General features: G+C 35.6%; 1 protein-coding gene across 1 annotated transcript in view; it reads left to right on the top strand.

Annotated features, from left to right (window-relative positions):
- CTNNAL1 (catenin alpha like 1) overlaps nt 1–26532 on the top strand; it is a 108608-nt gene that overhangs the window by 5299 nt on the left and 76777 nt on the right. Inside the window, exons 2-3 of the mRNA XM_044658272.1 lie at nt 17346–17535; nt 23237–23424. Of these exons, the coding sequence (XP_044514207.1) occupies nt 17346–17535; nt 23237–23424 (378 nt within the window). The remainder of the gene's footprint in view (nt 1–17345; nt 17536–23236; nt 23425–26532) is intronic.

Genomic DNA, 26532 nt, shown 5'->3' on the forward strand with positions numbered 1-26532 from the left:
GGGGGGGGGGGCGGTGTCCTGTGGGCGGTGGGGACGCTGAGCCCTAAAGTTTCCTCTGGATCTCCTGAGTGCGCGAGACTGGGAGGCACGAAGCCCCAGCAGCCGGGGCTGCTGGGCGCACTGGGGGCCACGGGCGGCAGCGGAAGGGAGGGAGGTGCGAGGTGGGGGGGGGGGGCGCGCGGTGGAAGCCTGGGGCTCCGGGATCTGCTGTCCAGACTTAGTGAAAGTGGTGAAATCTTGTTAGTTCTGTCTTTCTCTTTGTGTGCCCAGAGGGCAAGCAGCAAACCGCGAGCCAAAGATGGTAATCATCCTGATAGATGCACTACATCTTGAAATAAATGTATATTCCTTAGAAAGGGGAGCGTATGTGTTAGTATGTTTAAGGTGCCTTCTTAAAGTGGAAATATATTTCGGGGTCACCTCACTGGTTGTTTAGATTTTAAAAAGAAAATTTACATAATAAGCTAAAGGGAGGGCAAAGTGTGGAGTGGGATGGGCAGGAAGAAACCACATTTTGCCTACCTCTTTGTTACTTGGGTAAATATGTTAAAAATTCATATTTAAACATTCTCATTACACTTTTTTGCTTATTGAAAAAACCCATATTTCCTTGTCAGTTGTTTATGGATTCTGAATATTTCAGAATAATTCAATTCTGTGTGTGTCTGTCCAAACTTTTATTATCATATCTGGTCTTGAAAAAAGTTTCAGAGCATTTTATAAACATTACCAAAGAAGGTACTGTCAACCCATTCCTCTTATTCACTACTTGTTTTTTCCTTAATTCTCTGCAGTTTGCCTATCATCCTCACTATGGCTTTGAAACTGTTGCCCCCAGTCATTAATAACTTCTTCTTGGCCAAGTCCCATACATAATCAGCTGTCTTGACCTCACTACTGCCTTTGCTAGTGTTGACATTCCTTGTTTATTGAAACTCTTTAGACTTTTAGCTTTCTAGAGGTTGTACTGCAGTCTCCATTCTCAGATTTCCCCGACCGCCCCCCTCCCTTCTTTCCTTTCTTTTCCTTCTTTCAACTCATAAACTTTCCCTTTGAACTCAGAAGGAAGAGTCTTGGTTCTTTCTCTTCTGAACCTACACTCTGTTCCTTAGGGAATTTAGCAAAACTGCATCTGCTTACTTAGTAGATACCAAATACTTTTCTCTTTAATTACATCATCAGCCTATCCCTTTCACACTGTCTTTTTACTCTACTTGGATTCCCTTTGACATTTTAAACTTACTGTAGTGGTATTCCTATCCTTTCACCTTGCATCTTAGTTGATACCAAATACCATTATTTCTCCTTAATTTACATCTTTAGCCTAGACTTTTCACGCTGTCCTTTTAGTGTACTAGAACGTTCCATTAATATTTTAAACTTGCTATCCTTGATATCACCATTCTTTCACCTCCTTTTATCACTAACTCCAGTCTTGAAATCTTAAAATTTATCTTCTTCCAGTTCTTACTATTTTCTCTCTATTCTTCCTCCCCAACCCCCATTAACCTTTCCTGTTCATAAACTATTGACTTCATTATATTCAATTGGAATGAAAAGGAGGACTTGTTGGTTGAGTGTATTTGGCAGAAAAAATAGTGGCTACTGTACGTAATGATAATGTAGCTAATAATAGCAGGGAGGTGATTTGATAAAATTAAATATTTAAGGAAAATTAAATATAGCATCCCATATAAGAAGGGTTATAGCCTGGAGATGCTTAGCAGCAAGAGCAGCAGTACCGTTGGAGAAACAAGACTTGGAACAAGTTGGTACAGGCATACCCCACCCCAATGACATGGATTGATTCCATGAAAGTAGGACACTAGGCAAAACATTACAGAAGGCAGTTAGTGCTACAGCAACAATGTTATAAAATGGAGATATGTTCCAGGATAGCCAAAATTTAGACTTAAAATAAGTCTTTACAGAGACTTGAGACTGTAATAAGAAATAGAAACACTGATGCAGAACTGAGAAAAGTGGAACTAGTAGAAGATAGATAATACAGGCACTAACTGAACACAGTAGGGAGAGAGAGTTGTGGCATGAAAAAAGGGACAAAGATGAACATTGATGCTATTGTGGCTCAAGCAACTGTAGACCTAGCTCCTGAAAAGCAAAAAAAGAAGGAACTTTAAATTGGAAGGGTTTTTATGTTCTCTTTTCCTTTATCTTGGAAGAAAAAATGAACTCAGCACTAGAAGGGGACAGAGTTGCAAGAACAAAAGTAAAACCAAGCACCTTTGTAACATTTTCACCTCCTCACAACCCTCTACCCCAAGCTGAAGCATTATTATTAAATGGGATGAGAGCCTTAGAAAGACTACTACTAGGCATAGGAAGTAGTCAACTGACCATGCCCTAAGACTAAGATTTTAGGACTGAGAATTGGAAGTGACTTTAAAAAATATAGTCCAACCTGGAGACTTTCTGGAGACCCAGAGAGGACAAATAGCAGATAAGTAATAAGTGGGAGAGTCAAATTTGAACCCAAGTTTTCTTCCTCCAAGGTCAGTACTTTTTTATCTACCATATTGGATATTTGGGGAATGCTAGTGTACCTGTAGGTTCAGAATATAGAGAAACCTTCCTACAAATAGACTTTCCACTGTTTCCAGTTGATTTATAAAGCAATAAAGTGGTGATCTAGTTTGGGTTGAGTGCTTAGTCAAATATTTCTACTGAGTTTTCTGACATTACAGTGGAGTTTTGATTAGTGTGTTTATATGTATTATTGTTATCATCATTATTATTTTGAAACTGAGTCTCCCTCTCTTACTTCTATTGTAAGTGCAGCAACTACTCACAGACCTAGGCCCACATACTTACAGGTACAGAAGCTTTAACTTGCTCTATTTTTCCAATCTGGGCTGGGCCAAACTCTCCTTAGATTGCTACCCCTTAGCTCCCAGTTCACTATATTAGTACCAGGCTTAGGGTAGATAACAATTGGTTTTAGCCCAATTGTAGCAGCTTAGAACTCCCAAATTCAAGAAATCCCATCAGCCTCAAACCCTACCACCACTCTCACCCTTTTCCTACTTGAGACCTGGCTGGTTAGTATGTTATTGTTTCTATTATTTCTAACAATAATAATAGGATATTATATAAATCATATTTATATATCACTTTGATTAATATAAGTGATGTTGGTTGGTAAGCATTTTGCAAGAGTATATACACAAACCCAAAGGGCTTTAAAAAGACTGTCTACCCTTTCATCCAGCCATACCACTGCTGGGTTTATACCCCAAAGAGATAATAAGAAAAAAGACTTGTACAAAAATATTTATAGCTGCACTCTTTGTGATGGAAAAAAAAATGGGAAACGAAGAGATGCCCTTCAACTGGGGAATGGCTAAACAAATTGTGTTATCTGCTGGTGATGGAATACTATTGTGCTAAAAGGAATAATGAACTGGAGGAATTCCATGTGAACTGAAATGATCTCCAGGAATTGATGCAGAATTAAAGAAGCAGAACCAGGAGAACCTTATACACAGAGACAGATACACTGTGACACAATCAAATATATGGACTTCTTTACTAGCAGCAGTGAAATGATATAAGACATTTCTGAGGGATCTATGAGAAAGAACACTATCCACATCCAGATAAAGAACTGTGGAAGTAGAAACACAAAAGAAAAACAACTTTTTGATCATGTGGTTCAATGGGGATATTGAGGATGTAGACTCTAAATGGTCAACCTAGTGCAAATATTAATAATATGGAAATAGGTCTTGATCAATGACAAATGTAAAACCCAGTGGAATTGCACATTGGTTGTGGGAGGGAGTAGAAGGAGGGGAGGGAAAGAACATGAATCATGTAACCATGGAAAAATTTTCTTAATCAAAAAAATTTAATCTAGAAGGCACCTTTGAGGTAAAAAAATAAGTAAAAATAAATAAAAATGTGTGTATATATATATGTGTGTATATATATATATATATATAGCCTTGAATGCATAGAAATTTTAAAATGCAGAAACTTAAAGTTGGAGGTATTCTCAGAGGGTTATATGATCCAATCTCTCTCCCTCTAAAGTAGGAATCTTTTCTGTAGCATTCCTAACAGTTGGTTTTCTAGCCTTCATAGGCTCACTAATTATTTGTTGTTGTTCAGTCATTCAGTTATATCCAACTCTTCATGACCCCATAGATCATACTGACCATGTGGTTTTCTTGTCAAAGATATTGGAGTGGCTTGCTGCTAATTTTTAGGGTAGCTTTTTTCATTGTTGAACAGCTCTAATTCATAGAAAAGTCTTATCCTACCTTCCTATAACCTTCACCCTTGTTGCCAATTTTGCCTTTGGAGCAACACTGAATAAATCTTCCCTTCTTAATGACAATCCTTCAGATATTTGAAGGTAGCTAGCTATTTATTTAGCAGGTATTTATTGAATACCTACCCTGTGAGAAACAGTATGGCATAATGGATAAAGGGGCCACCAAGAAATCAGGAAAACTTGTGTTCAAATCCTGCCTCTCATACTGGGCAAATAAATTCCTTAAACCATGCTACTTTTCATAAATGCCAAGTATTTTCATAACATTCTTATCATTACCATGAATAGGAAGACACTATGAAAGGTTTTTCCTTTATTTTTTTGGCATCTCTTCCTCAAGCCAGATATCCTTATTCTTTCACATATTTGACCTTTCATATCACCTTTCCAGAATTAAGTCAAGTATGTCAATGTTTCTCTTAAAATGTAGTGTCCAGAATTAAACTTAATATTTTATATATTGCTTGATCAGTGCAGAGTATAGTGAGCATATTGCTTCCTATGCTCTGAACACTAAGATGGCTTTTTTAAAAGTAGCAACATCAGACTGTTGGCCAATATTGAACTGTGATCAACTAAAAAGCCCAGATAAATTTAACATGGGCTACTGTTAAACAAAAATTCTCTTCAAACTCTCCTGTATTTTTGCAATTGATTTTTTGAAACTAGTTTTTAGTCTCTGATATTTAATCTTTGAAGTTTTGACCCAGTTTTGATATTTTTAAGATTATTTTGAAGAATGCTAAATTTGGAGTCAGAGAATTTGGGTTCTATGTTTCTGCAGCTTGATTTGGGGCCAGTTACTTTACTGTTCTGGGTCTCAGTTTCCTTCTCTGCAATATGAGAGAGTTCTCCTAAATCAGGGGTTGGCCACTGATTTTTTTTGGTGTGGTCATGAGGTAAGAATGTTTTTCTAATAATTTTTAATAAAGTGTTATATTTTAAAATGTAAAAATCACTCAACTGGCAGATCATACCCAAACAGGGAATGGGACCAGATTTGGTCCACAGACCACAGTTTACTGACTCTTGGACTAGATGATCTCTAAGGTCCCTTCCAACTCTATGATCCTGTGAATGCTGATTTTTGTCATCTATTATATTAATAGCAATTCATGTGGGGAAAGACCCAAGAGTTTTTTCTGATTTTGTACAAGTTTAATGTGAGTCAAAAGTTTAAGGCAATTGCCTATTAAAAACTAATTGTAAGTTAAAGAATGATGAATAGGATGATTTCAGAAAGATCTGGAAAGACAATGATGCAGAATGAAATAAGCAGAACCAGGAAAACACTGTATATTGTAACAGCAATATTGTGGAATTATCATCTGTGATAGACTCAGCCACTTGCTCAGCAGTACAATGATCCAGGGCAATTCTAAGGTACTTATGACAAAGACTGCTATCCTCTTCCAGAGAAAGAACTTTTGGAGTCAGAGTGCAGATAAAAGCTTTTTTATTTGGATTCATGTTTGGGGGACTTTGGTTTTATGAGATTACTCACAAAAGTGGGCAATATGGAAATATATTTTCCATGGTAATACATGCATAACCCAGATCAAATCACCTGCCAGCATGGGAGAGGGAAGAGACAGGAGAGAGGGTGATAAGTTCAATCATATAACTTAGGAAAACTTGTGTGGAAATTTGTTATTACATGTAATCAGTTAAAAAAATGTGTGTGTGTATATATATATATCTCACTGGATAGAGATCCAGTACTGGAGACAGGAGATCCTGGGTTCAAATCTTGCCTCAGATACTTTTTAGCTGTGTGACTCTGGACAAGTCACCAAATCCCAAATACCTAACTCTTACCACTCCTCTGCCTTAAACTGATACTTAGTATCAATTCTAAGACAGAAGGTAAGAATTTAAAAATAAAAGTAATATAGGGGACAGCTGGGTAGCTCAGTGGATTGAGAGTCAGGCCTAGAGATAGGAGGTCCTAGGTTCAAATCTGGCCTCAGACACTTCCCAGCTGTGTGACCCTGGGCAAGTCACTTGACCCCCATTGCCCACCCTTACCACTCTTCCACCAAGGAGCCAATACACAGAAGTTAAGGATTAAAAAAAAAAAAACAAAAAAAGGGGGGGAGGGATTGGACAGAAGGATCTTTAGGGTCTCTTGTCTAAAAAAATAGTAATATAATCTTAGGCTATTTCAATTCAATTCAGTGAAAATTTATTAAATCTGTTCCAAGTACTGAGCATGATGGGTTTTATACTTTCAGGAGGGTCATCAGCAAACTCTGTTGAATTTGGAATGCAACCAAGATGTTGAGGGCTCTGGAACAATGTTATCAGGGACAAGTTGAGAGAAGTGGACTAAATGTGAGCTGTCATGTAAAAGAAATTACTTTCTATCTATTCTTTTACAACACAAAACTAGGACTTACTGAAATATAGAGAATATGTGTGTGTTTTTAACACAAATTTGACATTTTTAACAATCAGAGCTATTTAATAATGAATTGTGCTGCCTCACCTAGTAGTAAGCTTCTCAATATTGGAAATGTACAAGCAGAGACTGGTTGACTACCTATTATAGATGTTCATTCCTTGAAAGACACCATCCCCAAATTGTGAAGCAGGCAGGGCTAGATAATCTCTGCATTACCTTCTAATTTAATATTCTTTGATTCTGGGATAATCAGTTGGGTAAGATTAACGTGGTTTCTGAAAGGGAAAATAATACCACTCTAATTTTTAAAGTTTCTTTGAAAATGATGAATAAGTATGTGGACAAGGAGAATTAATGACTTATTCAGACTTTCAAAGATCTTTTGGTAAGAATTCATGCTAAAAGTGGTTTTAAAAAACCGATTAACCATGGTTGACCTTGGGTAAACACTTTGCTTTTACATAAGTTTTTAGGATGGAGAGAGAGGGACAGATTCAAGATATAAAAATTTTAAAAAAGACTTAACAGGAATAAGTGATTAGTGAGTGATGTCATATGTGAATGTGTGATGCCAGAGTTTTAATAATATCAAGTACTTATGTAGCAATTTAGGTTTGCAAAGTGCTTTACATATGTTATCTCAATTGATTCATGTTTTTTAAGTCTGAAAACCCCTAACAGAAATAAGAAAGTCTGCTGTGGGAATTAGTTTTGGCGGATCAGACTTCATTTGTCAGATATTATGTACTCTCTTTTATGTAAAAAGGATGGAAGAGAGTGATGCAGTACAACCACAGATCAAGGAAAATATTCTCCATATGCCTTATAATTAGTAGCATAGTAAAGGGAAAGAAGAGGGAAAGAAATTGCTGGTGACTGAGGAGATACTTAATATGCCAGAGAGAAGGAGGTAAAGCCCTGGAAGAGGCACAAAAGAATTCTTCTTTACAGTTACCTGTATATACAGTAGATGGCTAATAAATATTGCAGGAGTCAAAATGAGATTGGGGAGCTAGAAATTAGTTTGGGAAAGAAGGGATACTTTTTTCTCTTAAATAGAGAGAAGGAAAGTTGAGAAAACTTAAGCATCTTGGCCTCTGTGTCTTCAGTCTTATTTTCTTAGATTCATAATCCAAAGTATCATTAGAAAAATGGTTTTTTTATGGGCCTTTTCTATTTTTCAGGAAGAATCTTAGACCAGTAATAATAATTTCCCTAAGCAGTTCAACCTCCTTTTTTCCTTCTTTTTAGTTCTGGACCTGGTTCATTGCTTATCCACAGTGCCCAAGATGTATAGAAGGAAATCTGTGGGGTGACCATTCAACTCTGTGTCATAGTCCAGTAAATAAACATTATTTATATGGTTGGTTTTTCCTATATAGAAAATTAGAATGAATTATTTTGAGTGATTATGGTTTTCATTTGGGAAGTTCCGAGGATTCCTGTGCTTGATGCCTATCAATATCTTTTCATTTACAAACATTCTGGCACCTCTATATGGCTATGAGACAGGATACCCTAGTGTCCAGTAATTCATATTGAGGGTTACCCAAAAACCAATAGAGAGGTAGATGGTAGGCATTAATAGGCATTGATAATTACAAGGGGAAAGCAACATAAAGAATTTCATTAGCTAAATATTGTACTATGTCAAACTAATTAGCAAGCATGCTTTATATGAGGGATGTTGTGTAACCAGTAATTTTTTCTCAACTAGTTTTGCCTCTTCCCCTCAAGATCTTTGTAAATGCATAAAGATTTTTACTGACCTTGTATAAAAGTAAAAGATATGGCATTACATTTATCTAGGTAAAGAGAGAAATAAGAAATTTTCTGTGGATAGTATGTGAGAAATGTCTGGGTACTTCACTCTCTGTGCTGTAGAATTTAAAAAGCTAAATGAATGGATAATTACCATGACTATCGGACTATTTTTAATATCAGAGCCTTTGCAGTCATTTCATGATCAAACTCACTTAAGTTCTTATAAAGCAGATATTCTCTATTGTTGGTTGAAGTGTAAGCTTTATACTTTAACAACCAGTCACAATGGTACAAGTTGTTATTCTAAGATTATTCATCTTTGTTGTGTCACTTAATAAATGTTTTTTTAAAAATGAAATAGCTGGTGATTCCAGAACTAGGCTTGTATTCCCACCCATACCAGCCAACCTTTTTTCAGCTGGGGTCATTTCCTTTAGCTCTAGAGCTATTATTTTTAAAAGAAGAAAAAACTTGATATCTTTTCAAGCATTTGTAACAAGCACATAATGTTACAACTATTGTCATTTTTTACAGTGGTATCATTATAAATAAAGCTCATTCCAACACTAAAACCTTGACTATAATCTTAAACCAGTTAAGCTGCAGATCAGTTAGTGATGATATAAGCAAGTACTCCATGATATTAGCATCATGCTTTTTACTTAGAATTTGTGCACAAAACATTTTTCTTATAGAAATGACTATGGAGATTTGTATTTTTATATGGAGATTTAGGATTTCATATAGACAGTATCCTAAAAATCTTGATGCTGTTTTAAATTATTAAAGTGAACGCTTATAATCTTTTTGTGTTCTACTGTATATATGGAAACATTATCTTCTTTTACTTAAAATCAAAATTGAAAACAACTAAATTGTGACATTGTTTAAGCTAATGTATTTTTATAGATTCGATTAATAATGTCAGGATATCATGTTAAAACCAGTGGAAATGTGCATTGGATATGGGGGTGGTAGTGAAGGGGAAAGTAAAAACAAGAATCATGTAACCATGGAAAATTTTTCTAAAAAAATAAAGTATTTAAATTAAAAAAATAATGTCAGGATATACCTCTTTCTACTTGATTAGAACCCTATAGTTAAGAACTATTAGCTAAGAAGAATTCTTTTGCCTAAACATTTCTTATGATAAGAATTACCAGTTAACTATTTTTTTACTCATAAAAAAACCTTTTCATATCCCCTAGAGAACACTTAATTTTAAGCAAAACCGTATAACATTGTATCATCAAGGCCACTTGCTATGAAATGCATCTATAAATAGCTAAAGGAGTTGGCCTGATAGATAGGATATCTATCTTAAGATATTGGCGAATACTTTAAAAATGCAGTCAACTTTGCTTTGATATATTTGATATAATTCATTTCTTTTTCCAGCAGTGTCTACCCTCCAGTTCCATCTGTCCTGCCCAGCTAGTGTTTGCCTAATAAGTAAGGCAGATCCAAAGTGGGAAGTGACTAAAGAATGGGGTTTATCAACAGGAGATATTAGACATGGTAGTCGATAGAGGCCTGATCGAACACCAAGAAGACTAAAGCAAGAGATTAAAGGCCAAATGTTGACATTCTAGTTCACAAACTGAAAAAGCAGTTCAAGGCATTATGGGATTGGTTTGCTTGGTATCCCAATGGGATGACACTTTTTAAATACAGGTAGTAAGCCTCTCCCTTCCTCAGCCTTGAAGCACAGCTGCAGAGCATCACTATGCCTCAGGCCCAGGATGTTTTGGGCTCTGTATCAAGTGTTGGCATTTCCATTGAATTATAAGGCATGGCCATTCTGTCTCTGGCTCTTCCATTTAACTTAATTTAATTTAATTCTAGGATTCTAGAATCTTCCTTTCATCATGAACTTTGCCTGACATTCAAGCACTGGAGATGAACAAAGAACTGGTGAATGAAAGGATTGATCAGGATTGATATGGGCTAGTGAAATTTGTAATATACTAGCAGCAAAACAACCTATAGGACTGTAGAGACTCAGAGTCTGTGGAGAAAGCAATGCCACCACTGTGGTGTTCTGGACATGGGTAGATTTGGTACAAAGCTATGACAATGAATATTTCAGTCCCTAAGAACTGATTAGGAGCTGTAGATATATCCAATAGCTTTTCCTCCCTAGTACTTGACTCAGGGCAGGTCTCATACTTGTATGGTAGGGTAATATGACATCAAAACCATGACCTCTAGAAATTTTAAATGACCTAATGCAGTGTCTTGAATACCTTAATGTACCTTGACTATAATTCATCAAGGCATGAGTACAAGACCTCCCCATGGTTATATATAAATGAGTTCTTCTATGTATAAGCATCGGTGTGAAAGTAGAGTTGGCTTTCAGGGTAAACAATTGGTTCTGAGTATAGGAATCCTCCAGTTGCAACTGTCATACAAAGCTCATTTTGCATAATTGTAAAGATTTCAGCATGCAGAATATCTTTGCCTGTGGCAATGGATTTTCCTTTAGACTTCAGAATCCTAATTATTAACTCAGACCACTGGCACAATAGTTCTTATGCCTTGAAATGCAAGAAATTCTGAAATCAAACTAGCTAAAAAGAGATAGAACTTGCCAAGTCTGACACTACTTTTCAGATTAATGTTAGTCTTTCAAGATTCTGATGATCCCTCTGAGTGATGACAAGCTTTCCTGAAATAATGCTCTGGGAAAAGCAGTCACCAGTGAGAAGAGTAGAGTCCCAGGGCAGAAAGGCAGTTAGTGGTCTGCATTTATTTAGTATCTTCTACATACCAAGAATTGTGGATTGAAAACAACCAAACGAAAGGGAAACATATACAAAGATAACCGAGTACAAAGTATATATGTAGTAAATACAAAGTAATTTTAGAGTAGGGGAAGAATTAATTTGTTAACTGGAGGAACCAAGAAAAGCTTTGTGTAGGAGATGGTACTTACCAACCTTTGTGAAGGAGCTATACTTCAAAGAAACTTAGAGATTCTGTTAGATAGGCAGCTTATGTGCAGTTACAGACGTGGAAGATGCACACCACGTAAGTAGGCCAGTTTAGGTAAAACATAGAGTGTGAGGGAAAATAATAATTAACATTTATATGATACTGCTATTGCAGTGATCCTTCACCTATCACGGGAATTACATTCCAGAGACCCCCACGATAGGTGAAAATCCCCGAAGTAGTGCTTTGGTTGGTCACCTTTCATTCCATCAGCCAATAGTATGCTGCGATAAATATAACTCCCGATACAGAACTAGATTAAAAAACAAACAAACCCATGATATAGTGAAGCCAGAATCAGTGTATTCAGTTTTACAAACAAGAGAACTGAGGCTGAGAGAATGGCTTCTCCAGAACCACACAGCTGTAGTTAAGCTGAGGAACTTTTGAACCCAGCTTTTCCTGATTCCAAATCTCTCTCTTTCCAGAAAGATAGCATGGAGCCAGTTTTTGAAGGGCTCTAGGTGCCAAACAGAAGAGATTGCTCGAAGTCAAAAATAATAAAATCATGTTATCAATTTAAACAATAATATTTGCCTTCTTGTTTAGTGCAGGAAGATATGTTTCTGATTTACCTAATTTGTATCAAGCTTTTAGATATAGATGAAAAAGAAGTAATAATGTATGGTCTTATTGCTACCATAAAGGAGATTATATATGCCCTGGGACCCTTCTTGTTTATTTTTATTTTGGCAGTTGTATATGGATTTCCAAAAAGTATCAATTACACAAGAACTATTTTCTGTCTTCTATGAAGCTAGGTCATTTCTGAAAATAGCCTTAAGTTGTTGTCAACTCAGTCTAGCAGGGTGGAATAAGCATTAGACTTGGAGTCAGGAAGACCCGAGTTAGAATCTTGCTTCAGACCTCAGCTATGTGACCCTGGGTAAATCATTTAACCTCTCTCAGCCTGTTTCCTCATCTCTAAAATGGGGACAATAATAGAATATTTCAAAAAGATGTTGTGAGGATCAAATTAAATAATGTGTATAATATGATTTGTAAATCTCCCCTGCACATATTGGGAAATTCAATTCTGCTATATACTGAAGAGGAAAGGGTTTTTAAAAAAGCATATAACCATTTTGTAAAATTTAATTTCTCATATTAAAATTATCGATACATTTTATTTTCATAACACCTTATTTTCTAAATATATTCCATCCTGCTTTCCTGTGCAGTGGTTCATACCTATAGTTTTCTAGCTCTTCAAGAAAGGAGGGAGGTACATTTTCATATCTCCTTGCCGGGAACAAACTTGATATTCAATTTCATTTTTTTTTGTTCTTTACATTTACATTGTTTCAGCGATATATGTTGTTTTCTTAGTTTTTCACTCAATTCATTTAAGTCTTCCCATGTATTTGTGACTTCTTCACAATCATCAGTTCTCACATTTATGTCCCACTATTTGTTTAACCATTCCCCAGTTAATGAGCATCTACTTTGCTTCTACTTCTTTGTTGCCCTGAAGAGTCCTGCTATGAGCTTTTGGTATTTGTGGGATACTTCTTTTTGTCCTTTACCTCCTTAAGGTATAAGACATAGATTTTGAAAGAAGGCTCAATAAGGTGATTAGTTTGTTTGGGGATAATGGGGGATTTCTCTTTTTAAAGATAGAGTAAGGGGCAGCTGGGTAGCTCAGTGGATTGAGAGTCAAGCCTAGAGAAGGGAGGTCCTAGGTTCAAATCCAGCCTCAGACACTTCCCAGCTGTGTGACCCTGGGCAAGTTACTTGACCCCCATTGCCCACCGTTACCACTCTTCCACCTAGGAGCCAATACACAGAAGTTAAGGGTTTAAAAATAAATAAAATTAAAATTAAAATTAAAGATAGAGTAGATGGTACTTTATGTTTATCCTAAGGGAATTATAGTAATACAATTCATTAAAGTTGATCATGTGGAAAGGCTAGGTTTCTTTACTTGGGACAAATTAAAAACCCTTATGGCAAAAAATCTTTTCTTAGGACCTCTTCAGTTTTATCTGATTAATCTATAAGCATTTCAAATCATTAAATATTTATTAAGCCCCTGTGATAGGCATTGCAGAGTATCAAGAAATTATTTATTCTTACCTATATAGACTCTGTAATCAATTTTACATCTTGTTCATCTTTTATAGCTATCAGAGTACATTGAACTGAACTTCTAGTGTTCATTGAATTAAATCAAAGAAATGGGGGCATCCATTTTTTGCTCTCTCTTGTCCCCAGATCTACACCTTGGAACCTTTCAGATTTATCTTTCATTCTTTCTAGTTTTGTGACAGGAAGTTGTGGGCCTTCTCTTTTTCTAGAGTCATTCTTCTGTTTATCTACTCGATCTCATCTCTTCTTTTCTCCACCAGGAATTTTCTCTTTCTAAATCATAGGACCATAGAATGAGAACTGAAAGGGACTATACAGATCCCCTCTCTTTATAATCTTCAATCTCTCTTTATCCATTGGCTTCTTCCTTAAGTACAGACATGCTCAGATTTCCCCCATTCTTTGAAAGCTTCACTTGACCCTGCTATCCCCTTGGGAAATCATTCTTTATCTCCCCTTCCTAGAAAAACTCCTAGGAAAAAAGGCTGTTGCCTCTACTTCATCACATTCCACTCATTTTTTCAACTCCTCACAGTCTGACTTCTAACACTGCCATCCCACTGAAATTGGTATCTCCAAGATTTCTTAGTTGCTAAATCAAGTCACACTTTTCTTATCCTTCTTAACCATGATGAAGCATTTGTGGCTGATTTCTTGCTCCTGGATATTCTGTTCTATCTATATGTTTGTAACATTGCTCCTGGTACTCTTCTCACTTGTCTAGCAGCTCTTAATCTCTTATTCTGGATCAGGATCTACTTCCTGTGTATGGGTATACTCCAGGGTTTTGTCCAGAACCCTCGTAGATCCTAGGCTAGGGGTTCAGTTTTCATCTCTATGCAGATCATACTTATAATTTCTTTAGTGCTTTGAAGTTTGAAAAACTTTCTATACATTATCTTATTTGATTCTAACAACTCTATGAAGTTACTGCAATTATTATTCTGATCTTATAGATAAGAAACTGAGCCTCAGGTTGAGTCATTCAGTCAGTAAGTGGATGAACTTGGATTCAAATGTAAGCTGTCCTGATTCCAAGTCTAACAGTCCAGGCACTGTGCTCTACTGCCAAATCTATAATCTACATATTCAGCCCTAATTTCTCCCAAACTCTAGTCCCTCACCACCCACTGCTTACTGGAAATTTCCACTTGAATATCCCTTAGACATTTCAAATTTCAAAGGAGAACTCATTATCATCCTTCTAACTTGATACTTCCACCTACCCTTCCTGTTTCTTTTGAAGGCAGCACTGTTCTTCCAATCACCAGGTTGGAACCTTCAGTAGGATATAGGTTTCTTAAGAATAGAGAATGTTTTGTTTTGTTTTTGCCTTTCTAACCCCAATATCTAGCAAGTGCTTGGCAATTACTGATTAAACTGAACACACTACAAAGATAGAGCTATGTAATTGAATCAAGTAAATTCTTTCATGATCTCTCTTGATTTTCTGTGAAAAGTGTCCTAAAATATGTTCCCTGAAAGTTGAACCCAGAACCTTCCAGTGGGATCTATAGGGATCCAGTTTCTTTTTAGAAAGATATAAATTTACAGTTAGTCCAAATATAGACTATTTCAAAATATTGCTATTGTTCTCAAAATGAGATTTCTTGGAAAGGGACAATGTATATGAAATTAGATATTGAAACACACAGACCACACTTAGGTTTTATACCCACCAAATTTATATAACCAGCATTAAACAAATACAAAGTGACATCTATTTAGACCAATATAATTTAACTGATTTCAGTTTGTAGTGTTGTCTTGATGAACAGAAACTCAAAGTTTTATTTCCATTTTGCTTTCTGGAATTTGTGTTTTTTTGTCTAATCAAGAAACAGCATGACTAGTTTTGGAGGAGTTTTCCCTCTAAATGGGCAAAGCCTGGCTTGAGCCTTTGTATTTATCTTCTGGTATATAGTACAAGATGAAGTTTCTTGCAAAAGAAATGTTAGTAAAGTGTTATCGGATTTTTAGATGTTCTTACTGTTAGAAAATGAATTCTCATATCTTTTGTAGACAGATGATATTAAAGTCAGGCAAGAAGGTTAGATCAAGAACTTTATTAAAAACCATTTCCAAATAGATAAGAAGTCAAGGGATATGAACAAACAGTCTCCCAAAGAAGAAATGCAAACTATCAGTAACCATCTAAGAAGAGCTCAAAATTGCTAATAAAAGAAATACAAATTAAAATGATTCTGAGGTTGGCACCTATCAAATGTACAAAGGTGAGGAACATTCTGTGTTGATGGGTATATATATGCACATTAAAATTCACTGGTAATGGAAAAGGAGATTTTGAGAAACAAGTTATAATTTTGCAAATTTTTTAAAATTTTGAAAAACTAGATATTTTTGATTTTTGAGAATTTTTAATAGAAATTACATAGAGTATAGCAATTTTAAAATATAGATAGTTCTACAAGATTTGATCCTGTTAGGTCAAAATGAACTCATACTTAAATGTAGAAAGATAGGATTATTAAGTAAATCTTTTACAGACTATGAGAGACAGTATTGCACAGTTGATGAAGAGCTGGCCTTGAAGCCTGGAAGAATTTTGTTCAGGTACCACTTATGACCCTGGGCAAGTCCCTTTCCCTCACAGTGCTCTCAGCAACTCTCAGCAACTCTAAGCTGCAAAGGAACTTCCTCACCTAGAAGTTCCCACACTACTAAAATCCCATGTCTATTCCTTATCCCTTTAGAAACCATAACAAATAAAAACTGTAATAAGGAGGGGAAAGATGAACAAAGGACTCAGACCCAAATGGAGCTTAAATAACAATAAGCCAACTAATAAATGGATATAAATAATGTTTAAAAGAACTTAAAACAATCTGAAAGTGAAATATGGTTAGTGCTTTAGCTTGTTTTAAAGCCCTTCCTATTGTTATAATTGTTATTACTTATTTTTAAAAATTTTACAGGAAATAAGATTCTAAATCAACTATTTTCATCCTTCATAATTTTGTTCCTATCGTTAATGTCTTTTTTCAGTTAAAAAACAGTATGTACAGACTGATTATTTTTCACTTTCCATTTAACATGGTTTCACATGTGTTTTTCTAAGACTCTTTAAACCACTTATGCCTTTGAAGGAATTAAATGTTTGTTTGTTATTGTTTCCTTATTCCTTATAAGATTAAAGACATAGAGGTAGAAGGGACTTCAGAAGCCATCTAGTCCAACTTCTCATTTTGCAAATGAGGAAACTGAGGCCCAGGAAGGTTAAATGACTTGTCTCTTTGTTTCTGATACAATAAGATGAAACACATAAATGGATAAAGTATAAAAGTATACCAAAAATAAGTAGTCCTGTCATATGCAAGCCAAATTTGGAACTCTCAGGAAGAGTTGGAATTTGAGTTTCAAGGAAAACATAGAAAACTGGGAATTCAGGACAGCATTTGGTGATGACAGTTGTGAGCTTTATGAAGGTAATGAGCCAGCTTTTTCCCCCAGCAAGATCCACCTCCCACCTAACACTTGTTATTACTGATTGATACAGCAGCAAGAGGTTGAATAGAGTTCATTGTTCCAAATAGTCATTGGAGAATGGGGATGTGTCTACAGAGTGAACTTTCAGTTTTATTTTGGTAGAATTATAGTCCTGAAGTGTAATATGAGGTGATGTTATTGGTAATGACCTAATGCTTAATTTAATCCATTAAAAAACTTGTTCTACCTGATGATTATAATTAGCCATTATTATAATTAGGTAAATACATTTAACTTTTTAAAAAGTAATTAATATATAATTCTAACAATTTTCTCTTATGTTTACAGATAACTACACTTATTAATCATAAAGATAAAACAAAACGATCAGATAAGACTTTGCAAGCTATTCAGCGAGTGGGACAAGCAGTCAACTTGGCAGTTGGAAGATTTGTTACAGTAGGGGAAGCTATAGCCAATGAAAATTGGGATTTGAAAGAGGAAATAAATATTGCTTGTATGGAAGCAAAGCAAGCAGGTATGTAAATATTTACATTTTTGAGAGGCATAGTACCAATGTTATTGCTGCACAGATAGAAAATGTTTAGTTATTAAGATATATATAGCATAAATAGAGATAATATATGTAATAGGTTATAAATGTTATATACAAATGTTTATGTTACTCTCATGATACTTCCAGAGATACTCCTAGCATGAATGTTTATTGCTTTTAAAGGATTGGTTATATTACATTGATTCAAACCCTACTCAGAAACCTAGTGGGGAAAAAAATCTCTTTTCTGAGAAAATAAAAACCTTTCATCTAAAATTCCTTCTTTATTCTTCATCATTCCTCTTTCTCTCATCCTTTTTTCTGGTCTCTGACAAAGAAGTATCCCTTTAAATTGGCCACTTAGTCCTTTGAACCTGTCCCCTCCTGTCTCTTTTTGGAGCTGGCTCCTTCAATCATCTTTTTTGTTTGTTTGTTTTTTTTGTTTTGTTTTTAAACCCTTGTACTTCGGTGTATTGTCTCATAGGTGGAAGATTGGTAAGGGTGGGCAATGGGGGTCAAGTGACTTGCCCAGGGTCACACAGCTGGGAAGTGGCTGAGGCCGGGTTTGAACCTAGGACCTCCTGTCTCTAGGCCTGACTCTCACTCCACTGAGCTACCCAGCTGCCCCCTTCAATCATCTTTTTCTTTCTCTATCTGTTGGTTTCTTCCCTAACATTTACAAATATTCTCTAGTCAACTTAAAAAAAATCTTCACTTGACCCTATTATCCCCTTGAAAAATAATACTGTATCTTTCCCTTCCACAGCCAAAATTCTAATAAAAGCAATCTGCATTCATTTCCTGATCTTAATAATTTGACTTTAACTTCTCTCTCATATGTTACCAATGAACTTTTTTTTATTCTTTTCTTTTTTTTACCAATCAACTTTTGATTTCTAAATTCATTGGTCTTCTCTTAGCACTCATCTTTATCTCTCTGCAAACTTTGGATGTTGTTGACTGTTTTTCTTTTGGATACCCTCTCTTCCCATGACTTTCTTGATACTTTCTTTTGTATCATTCCTATCTAGTTTTTTTTTTTTGTTAGATCATCATCCATAAGTGATGGTGTTACTGAAAGCTGTTTGGGACCCTTTTATTCTTGTTATGTCCTTTCTTTGGATAAATTCTGTAGTTGCTAGAAGCTTGATGTTTTCTATGCAGATGACATACATATGCATATACACATATTACATGTGTACTGTGTACATGTGCATATATAAATGCATATGTGCCCAATAATGACCTCTCTGTAGATGATATCTATGTACACATGCATGAGTATACATATATATGTGTATACCTACATATGCATATATTGATATATATTATCTTTTGCCCATAATCTCTCTCTTAAGTTCCAGACCTCAATCACCAACTGAAAAACATCTTTACTTTGATGTCCAGAGGCATCTCAAACTCAGTATATCAAAAATGGATCTCATGACTTTCTCTCCTTTCTGACCCCTTCTGTATCCTGTCAATCCCAGAAGAGGCATAAGCTAGAGGAATGAGACCCAAAACACCATCTTCCACTTCTATTACCCCTTTCATATTACTTGCCACATCCTCACACAGCCAGAATGATCAATCAGGTGCCCCAGAAACGCCATCTGTGGAAACTGAATAATGCATACTTCTGGTTAAGTTGGCAAAATGAAAGATTGTAGAGTTGCCCAGCTCTCCCACACACACTCCAAAAGAACAAAGAGAAACAGAAAAAAAGTTCTTCCATTTAGGCCAGAACTATACATGCACACACACAAAAAAAGACAGCCAGTAGGGTGACAAAAGGAAAGCCAACTCAAGCTGGCTCAAGATCCTGAGTGCTGATCTAGAGCCATATTGGGGAAAATAGGACTAATCAGAAGATAATACCAAACACAAGGAAGAAATTCTGTAGATTAAAAGAAGCCCAAAACAAAAAGAGTAACTTCAGAACAAATACAAGCAATACCTTAGATGAAAAAATGGCCAGGACACAAGGACTATAAAAATATCTGGAAGAACAGATGTAAATAGTTGGAGAAATATTCATTGGTAATGGGTAGGCTAAACCAGTATAATAAAAATGACTACTACATAACTTAATTTATTTATTCAGTACCAGACCAATCAAACTACCAATTGATTACTTTATTCAGGGAGAAAAAATAATAAATTCATCTCAAGGAACAAAAGGGAATGAATTTAAAAGAAAGTGGTAAGGAAGGGGACCTAGTAGTACCAGATCTTAAATTATACTACAGAGTTTAAACATTTTGGTGCTGGTTAAAAAATATATTGATCAATGGAACAGATTAGGTACACAATATGCAGAAGCAATTGAGTACAGTAACTTAATGTTTGATAAGCCTAAAGATCCCAACCTTTTGGGGTAAAAACTCACTATTTGACAAAAACTATTAGGAAAATTAGAAAGCAGTTTGACAGAAATTAACTATAGACTAATCTGTATATCAAAGTAAACTCTGAATGAGTACATGATTTAAAATTTTAAGGAAGAAGGAAAAAATTACCTATCAGATATGTAAATAAGAGAAGAATTCATGTCCAAATAAGATATACAGAAGATCATAGAAAGTAAGATGGACAATTTTCAATATATAAAATTAAAGTTTTTTTCAGAAACTAAAAAGAAAAATCCATAAAGAACAAGGTAATTGGGAGTGGGGGAAGTCTTTGCAGAAAATTTCTCTGATGAAGTTCCAGTTTTCAGGATATAAGAAACTGAATCAAATTTATAAGAATTGATAAATGGTTAAAAAACATGAACAATTTTCAGGGGAAGAAATCTTAGCTATCAATAGCACATCAAAAATGCTTTAAATCACTTTTAATTAGAAAAATGCAAATAAAACAACTCTGAGTATATAACTCCCACCCATCAGATTGACAGAGTTGACCAAAAAAGGAAAATGTCAAATGCCAGAATATCTTTAAGAAAACAGGAATATGAATGCACTATTGATAGAGTTGTGAACTGGTCTAGTCATTAACCTGTGTATATATAGTCTTTAACCTAGCTATACTACTACCAGATGTCCATAACTCCAAAAGGATCAAAGAAAGAGGAAAAGACTAGTACATACAAAAATATTTATAGCAGCTCTTCTTGTGGTGGCAAAAAAATTGGAAACTGAGAGGTTACCCTTTGATTAGGGAATGGTTGAAGAAGTTATGGTATATATAGATAATGTATAAATATAGACATGATATATCTATAGAGATGGCATATCGTTATATGTGGCATACACAAACACATATATATTTAGTATGGAATGTAATAGAATACTATTGTGCTGAAATGATGAAGGGAATAATTTCAGAGAAACTAGAGAAGACTTCTGTGAATTGATGTAGAATGAACAGAACTGGGAGAACAATAACAACAATACTGTAACGACATACAATTTTGAAAGACTTGGGAATTCTGATCAGTACAATGAACAACCATGATTCCAGAGGACTCATGATGAAGCATGCTACTCATTTCCTGAGAGAGAAGTGATAGTTTTAGAATACAAATATGAGTAATTGAGGGGAGGTGGAGAATGGCCAATGTAGGAATTTGCCTTTCTTGACTATGTTTGTAATATGGGGTTTAATTTTCTTGTTTTCTTAGTTGATGAGGGGGTGGGAGGAGAGAGGCAGAGCTTTATTTGAAAAAAAAATTAAAGAATAGAAGAAACGAAACACAAATGCTGTAAGGCAAATAATGTGTTATATATTTTCAGACTCTCAGTTAGATGTCAGAGGCCATCTAGTGATTCTTATTCAACCCATTCCTGAATGTCCTTCCACATCCTATCTAACAAATAACCATCTAGCCTCTGCTTTCAAACCCCATCCCATGGAGGGGGAAAACTGCTTCCTCATGAAACAGTTCATTTTATTTTTGCATAATTCTAATTGTTAGGAATTCTGTCCTTTATATCAAGCCTAAATATACTTGTTTATAATTCCTACCTATTGGCCCTAGTCGTGCTCTCTGGAACCAAGCAGCAAAAGCCTTATTTCTTTTCCACATGATAGCCCTTCATATACATGAAGACTTCATATTTCTCCAGATCTTTTCTTCTCCAGGCTAAACATCCTCATTTCATTGCTTCTCCAAGGCATAGTCAGCAGAACTTTTATGAATAATGAGGAAGCTAAGATAAAGAGGGATTTATCCAAAGTCATGTAACTAATAAGCGGGACTAACATGGCAACTAATAAGCTCATTTGAAAGTCCTTCATAATGTGTTCTTTTATTAACATAAATCACTCCCGTAAAGTCTGCTGCCCCAACAGACTTTAACAACAGACTTCAACAACAAACTGTAGCAGGCACTTTTTAAAACATCTATTATGTGAAGTAAACAGCATACTAAATACTAAAGAGGATACAAAGATTACATCAGACATTGTCGCTGCCTTCACAGAGCTCACAATCTAATTTGAGAGAGTTGTTATTCAGTCATGTCCTACTCTTTGTGACCCCATGGACCATAGCACCCCAAAACTCCATGGAGTTTTCTTGGCAAAGGTACTGGAATGTTTTGCCATTTCATACTCCAGTGCCATTTCCTTTTATGAGGGGACAACATATATATAAACCACTGTAATACCAAAAGAAAAAAATGATACATGATAAATGCATAAGAACAGTACAAAGTAAGAACTACTTAAGGTCCCTGGGGGGAAGTAGTCTAGTTTGCCTGAATTATGGAGAAGAGGATAGTATAAGTCTGACAGTTTAAAGTGGCATCATGTTGTGGTGTGCCTCAAATGTTGAGAATTTGAGAAATACTACTCAGTAGTAGTAGCCATTGAGGAGTTTTGAGGAAGGGAGTGACACAATCAGATCTTTGTCAAAGGAAGAGTAGAGAGACTGGAAGTGGAAAGATAAGTCAAATGGATATTTTAGTGTCCTCATGGATACCAATGAGAGCATGTACTAGAATAGTGATTCCCAAAGTGGGCACTACCGCCCCCTGGTGGGTGTTTCAGCGATCCAGGAAGTGGTGATGGCCACACTTTTTTGGTATTACATTCTATTCTGAGTTCAATAAATAGTTTCATAATTTCCAGGGGGTGCTAAGTAATATTTTTTTTCTGGAAAGGGGGTGGTAGGCCAAAAAAGTTTGGGAACCACTGTACTAGAATGTATATAATGAAATTAGAAAGGAAGAAGTAGATATTAGGAGCATAAAATTTGACAACTGATCAGATATAAGAGGTCAGAAAGGGAGAAGAGATATATTTACCTCAAGTTTTTCAACATGGAAGACTGTAAATGCTGGAACTATAGAAATATGGAAGCCATAATTTCTGGCTTCCATAAGATGAATTTTAGGGGAAAGATGTTTGGTTTTGGACATGTTAAATTTGAGATGCTGGTGGGACAGCTTTATCAGTATTAGTTATTAGGCTCTCCTGTAGATATAGGAAGTGTGATCTTTGATACTAAACAGTTAATGAAACCAGGAAATAAATATCTGGAAACTTTCTTTTAAAAGTCTCTTTTAAAAACATCTTTTGCAGCTTGTTTTTTTATCATCTTCCTTTTAAGTGTGGAGCAAATGTACAGCTCCATGATGCCTAGGACAGTATAATATAACTGACTCTGATTTAAACATGTTAAATATATGCTTACTTTTTAAAAATAGTTTTGTTTTTATTTGGATTTTCTTGGCAGGAGAAACAATTGCAGAACTTACAGATGTGACCAGCTTGAGTAATGCACAATCTGATGAACAAATAACAATTTTTACGGACAAAACAGGAGTCATAAAAGCTGCAAGATTACTTCTTTCTTCTGTAACAAAAGTGCTGTTACTGGCAGACCAAATAGTTATTAAACAGATAATAACTTCCAGAAACAAGGTATTTTGCTTTTCTCCTATTTCCAAAAACGTAGCTACAAAAGTTCTTAATGAGATTCTAGAACTACTAAATGTTACATAAATGTAGCATAATATATAGTAAATTAATTTTCTTACTAGCACAATATTTTGTTTGGCATGATTGATAAGTGAAGTGGTTCATTCATCACAATAGTTCAGTGTACCCTTCATTGAACAATGAAGTGTACTGAGATCAGGGGTGATCAGATGAGAGCAGGTAAATGTTTTAACAATTTACTCTCAAAAATGTGCATGACATTTTTCATTTTAATCTATATTATTAACATTTTTCTCTGTTATTTTCTAAAGTGTTTGCTAATTTCTAAGGTACAAGTGCTCACACTAAAAATTTAACAATTAGATTTCATTCAAGAAGCCTCCATAATACCCTTTACTGAAATTCAGTTTTCAAAGACAAAAACACTTTCTTTTGAAGAAATAGTAATACCTTAAATGTGTATAATATAGTACCTTGCCTTTTTCAAAGCCTATTTGTTTAAATTATGGAGAACAAAGGCTGAAGACCAGTTAAATGTGTAGTGAACACCTGGCCATTTTGATAGCTTACAAAAACATTGAATGAGGGTTACATGAGCAAGAAGCTGGAAGATTAGACAACTTCCCAGACCTCTCCAAACTGACATCATGTACCAAAGATAAAGCAACTTCAGCTGCTTCCATAATCTAGGACACCCAAAATCCAAAAGAAAGCTTAAAAAAACAAACAAACCCAGGGGCACCTAGGTGGCAGACAGCCAAGTTAACCACCCCTTCAAGAGAAAAATCTTTTTGGGAGCTGTAACCCCAGAAGCACCAGCACTACAAATTTCTAAACTGGCAATGCCAAGAAAAACAGGCTCTGAACGACTGGTGCTGGGGAAAGCAAGCTCTGGCCAGGGTAGAGAACTAAGGAACAGAGGGAGTAGGACAGTTCATTAGATTAGGATTTTATACATAGGAATGAAGAGACTATTCAGCACTCTACCAAGTCTGAGGGAAAGAGCACAGAATTCAGGTGGAACTAATTCTTACCAACTGAAACTCAGTTGGATCAGAGACCTAGACAGGTGATTCATGAATTACCCAGTGTGGGAAGAGACCAAGTTTGAAGCCCAAGGAAGCCACAGTCAGAGGGGAGAGAATCAGGAAATGAGTGATAAGGAAAATAAAAGGGGAAAAAAGACAGTATGTACCAAGGAAGGTATGTCAGGAGGAAAAAATTCATAGACCTTAAACATAAACATAAATATAGGAGAAACAGTAATAGCAAAAATAAGTATGGCCTCCAGGTAAATGAGTTCAGGCACCTATGAATAAAGAGTGATTTAACATTTGATGAGGGAGGACCCTGTGAAAGTTGAGGAGAACATGAAATCACAACATGCAATTCCTAAGTGGTTTAAAAGAGAAATGAATATTTGGAGAGCAGAATTTGTCTTGCACAGCAAAAATAATGAGCAAAATTAAAAATTTTGAATCTGCAACAGCAAGTCTCACTAAAGAAACAAAAGAATGGAAATACACAGAAGTGAAGTAAAACTTAGAAAAGAAGCAAAAAACAATAGCATTAAAAGAAAATATGCTTACTGTCAAACAAAACAAGAGAGGGTATGGATCAGCGGTGGGCTGTATAATCAGGGACATGATTGAGGAGGAGCCCTATCATGGGGCAATGTCCTCTTTAGTACTGCAATAACTTACATTTTTCTGTGGGCCAGGTACAGCATGAAAAGAGAATACATGGGGCAAATCTTATAAGGCAATGGCAGAAAGCACCCAGAGGGCAGAGCCTGGAATGGATACCTAGGAAATTTTGATTACAAGAAGAATATAGGGAAAAGAAAGAGTCTAGATAACTATAGGGGTTATGAATCAGAGAATGAACATCTAGAGTAAACAGAGAATATGGATAATGATGAGAGTGAGAGAAATCTCTTTTGTAAAGGGGCACAAAAAAAATGAAACTTCAAAGCCAAGGAACTAGACAAGCTGAAGAAGAGAAGAAGAGGGATTCTACTAACTGAAAAGAAAAAAGAAGAGGAAGAAATATATAACCAGATAAAAGGAGGAAAGAAAAAAGAACCATAAAATCCTAAAGGGAAAGTGGTATTAAGTGAGAAGAGGAGATCAGGGTGAAGGGGAAGAGAATCAGTGGGAACAGGGACACCTTAAAAAAAAAAAGATTAAAGTAACAATACCATGTTTACAGAAGAAGAAAAAAAACAAAGCTGAAACTGTACAGACAACATTAGTGCATCCAGGATAAGAAGAAAAGTGGTCAAAAGGGGAAAAAATCTTTCCATTAAATTTCCTTAATGAAGTTTTGGTATGAAAGAAGGAAAGAAAGAAAAAAAACAAAGAAAGAGAAAAATGATAACAGTCATTGTTGGAAGAATTGTGGAAAGATAAGTGCTCTAAAACATTGTTGAGAGAGAGAGGTTATAACCATTTTGGAATTATGCAAATAAAATAACTAAATTGTCCATACCCTTTGGATCAGAGACTCCATTACTGGGTTTATACTCAAGGAAGCCATTGATAAGAAAAAAGTCCCCATGTGCTCTAAAATACTTATGCCAGCACTTTTTGAGATAGCTATAAATTGGAAACAAAGCAGATATCTGTCAATTTGGGAATGATTAAACAAATCGTTATACGTGAATGTCATAGAATATAACTGTTGTAAGGATTTTTAATAGCAGCCATGTTGGGTCAAGCTTGATTACCAGTTACCTGAATGGAATCAGAATGAACTGAAGTGGCATGAGCCTGGCGTGAGCCAAAGGGCAGTTGGAAACTGCCTATATAAGGGGCAAACCTGGGCCACTCCTGGTCTCAGTCCTTGAGATAAAACTGGGCAAAGAAGGGAGGTGTTTAGGCTTAGGCTAGGGCAGAGTTAATTCTGATTTTACTCTCAATCAACTAGAAATATATTCAACCTTATTTATCAACTTCAGTTCTCTGATATTTACGTCATCAAGAAGATTTATTCAAATTCAAACCATCGTCAGCTGAGCAAAACTTAGATCAAAAGGGGCCAGGCCTTCTGGCCTGACCAGGCTGTCAAGCCATCCAAAGGCTCCTGATT

This window comes from Gracilinanus agilis, chromosome 1 (genome assembly GCF_016433145.1).
Source record: "Gracilinanus agilis isolate LMUSP501 chromosome 1, AgileGrace, whole genome shotgun sequence".
In the NCBI taxonomy this organism is placed as follows: Eukaryota; Metazoa; Chordata; class Mammalia; order Didelphimorphia; family Didelphidae; genus Gracilinanus; species Gracilinanus agilis.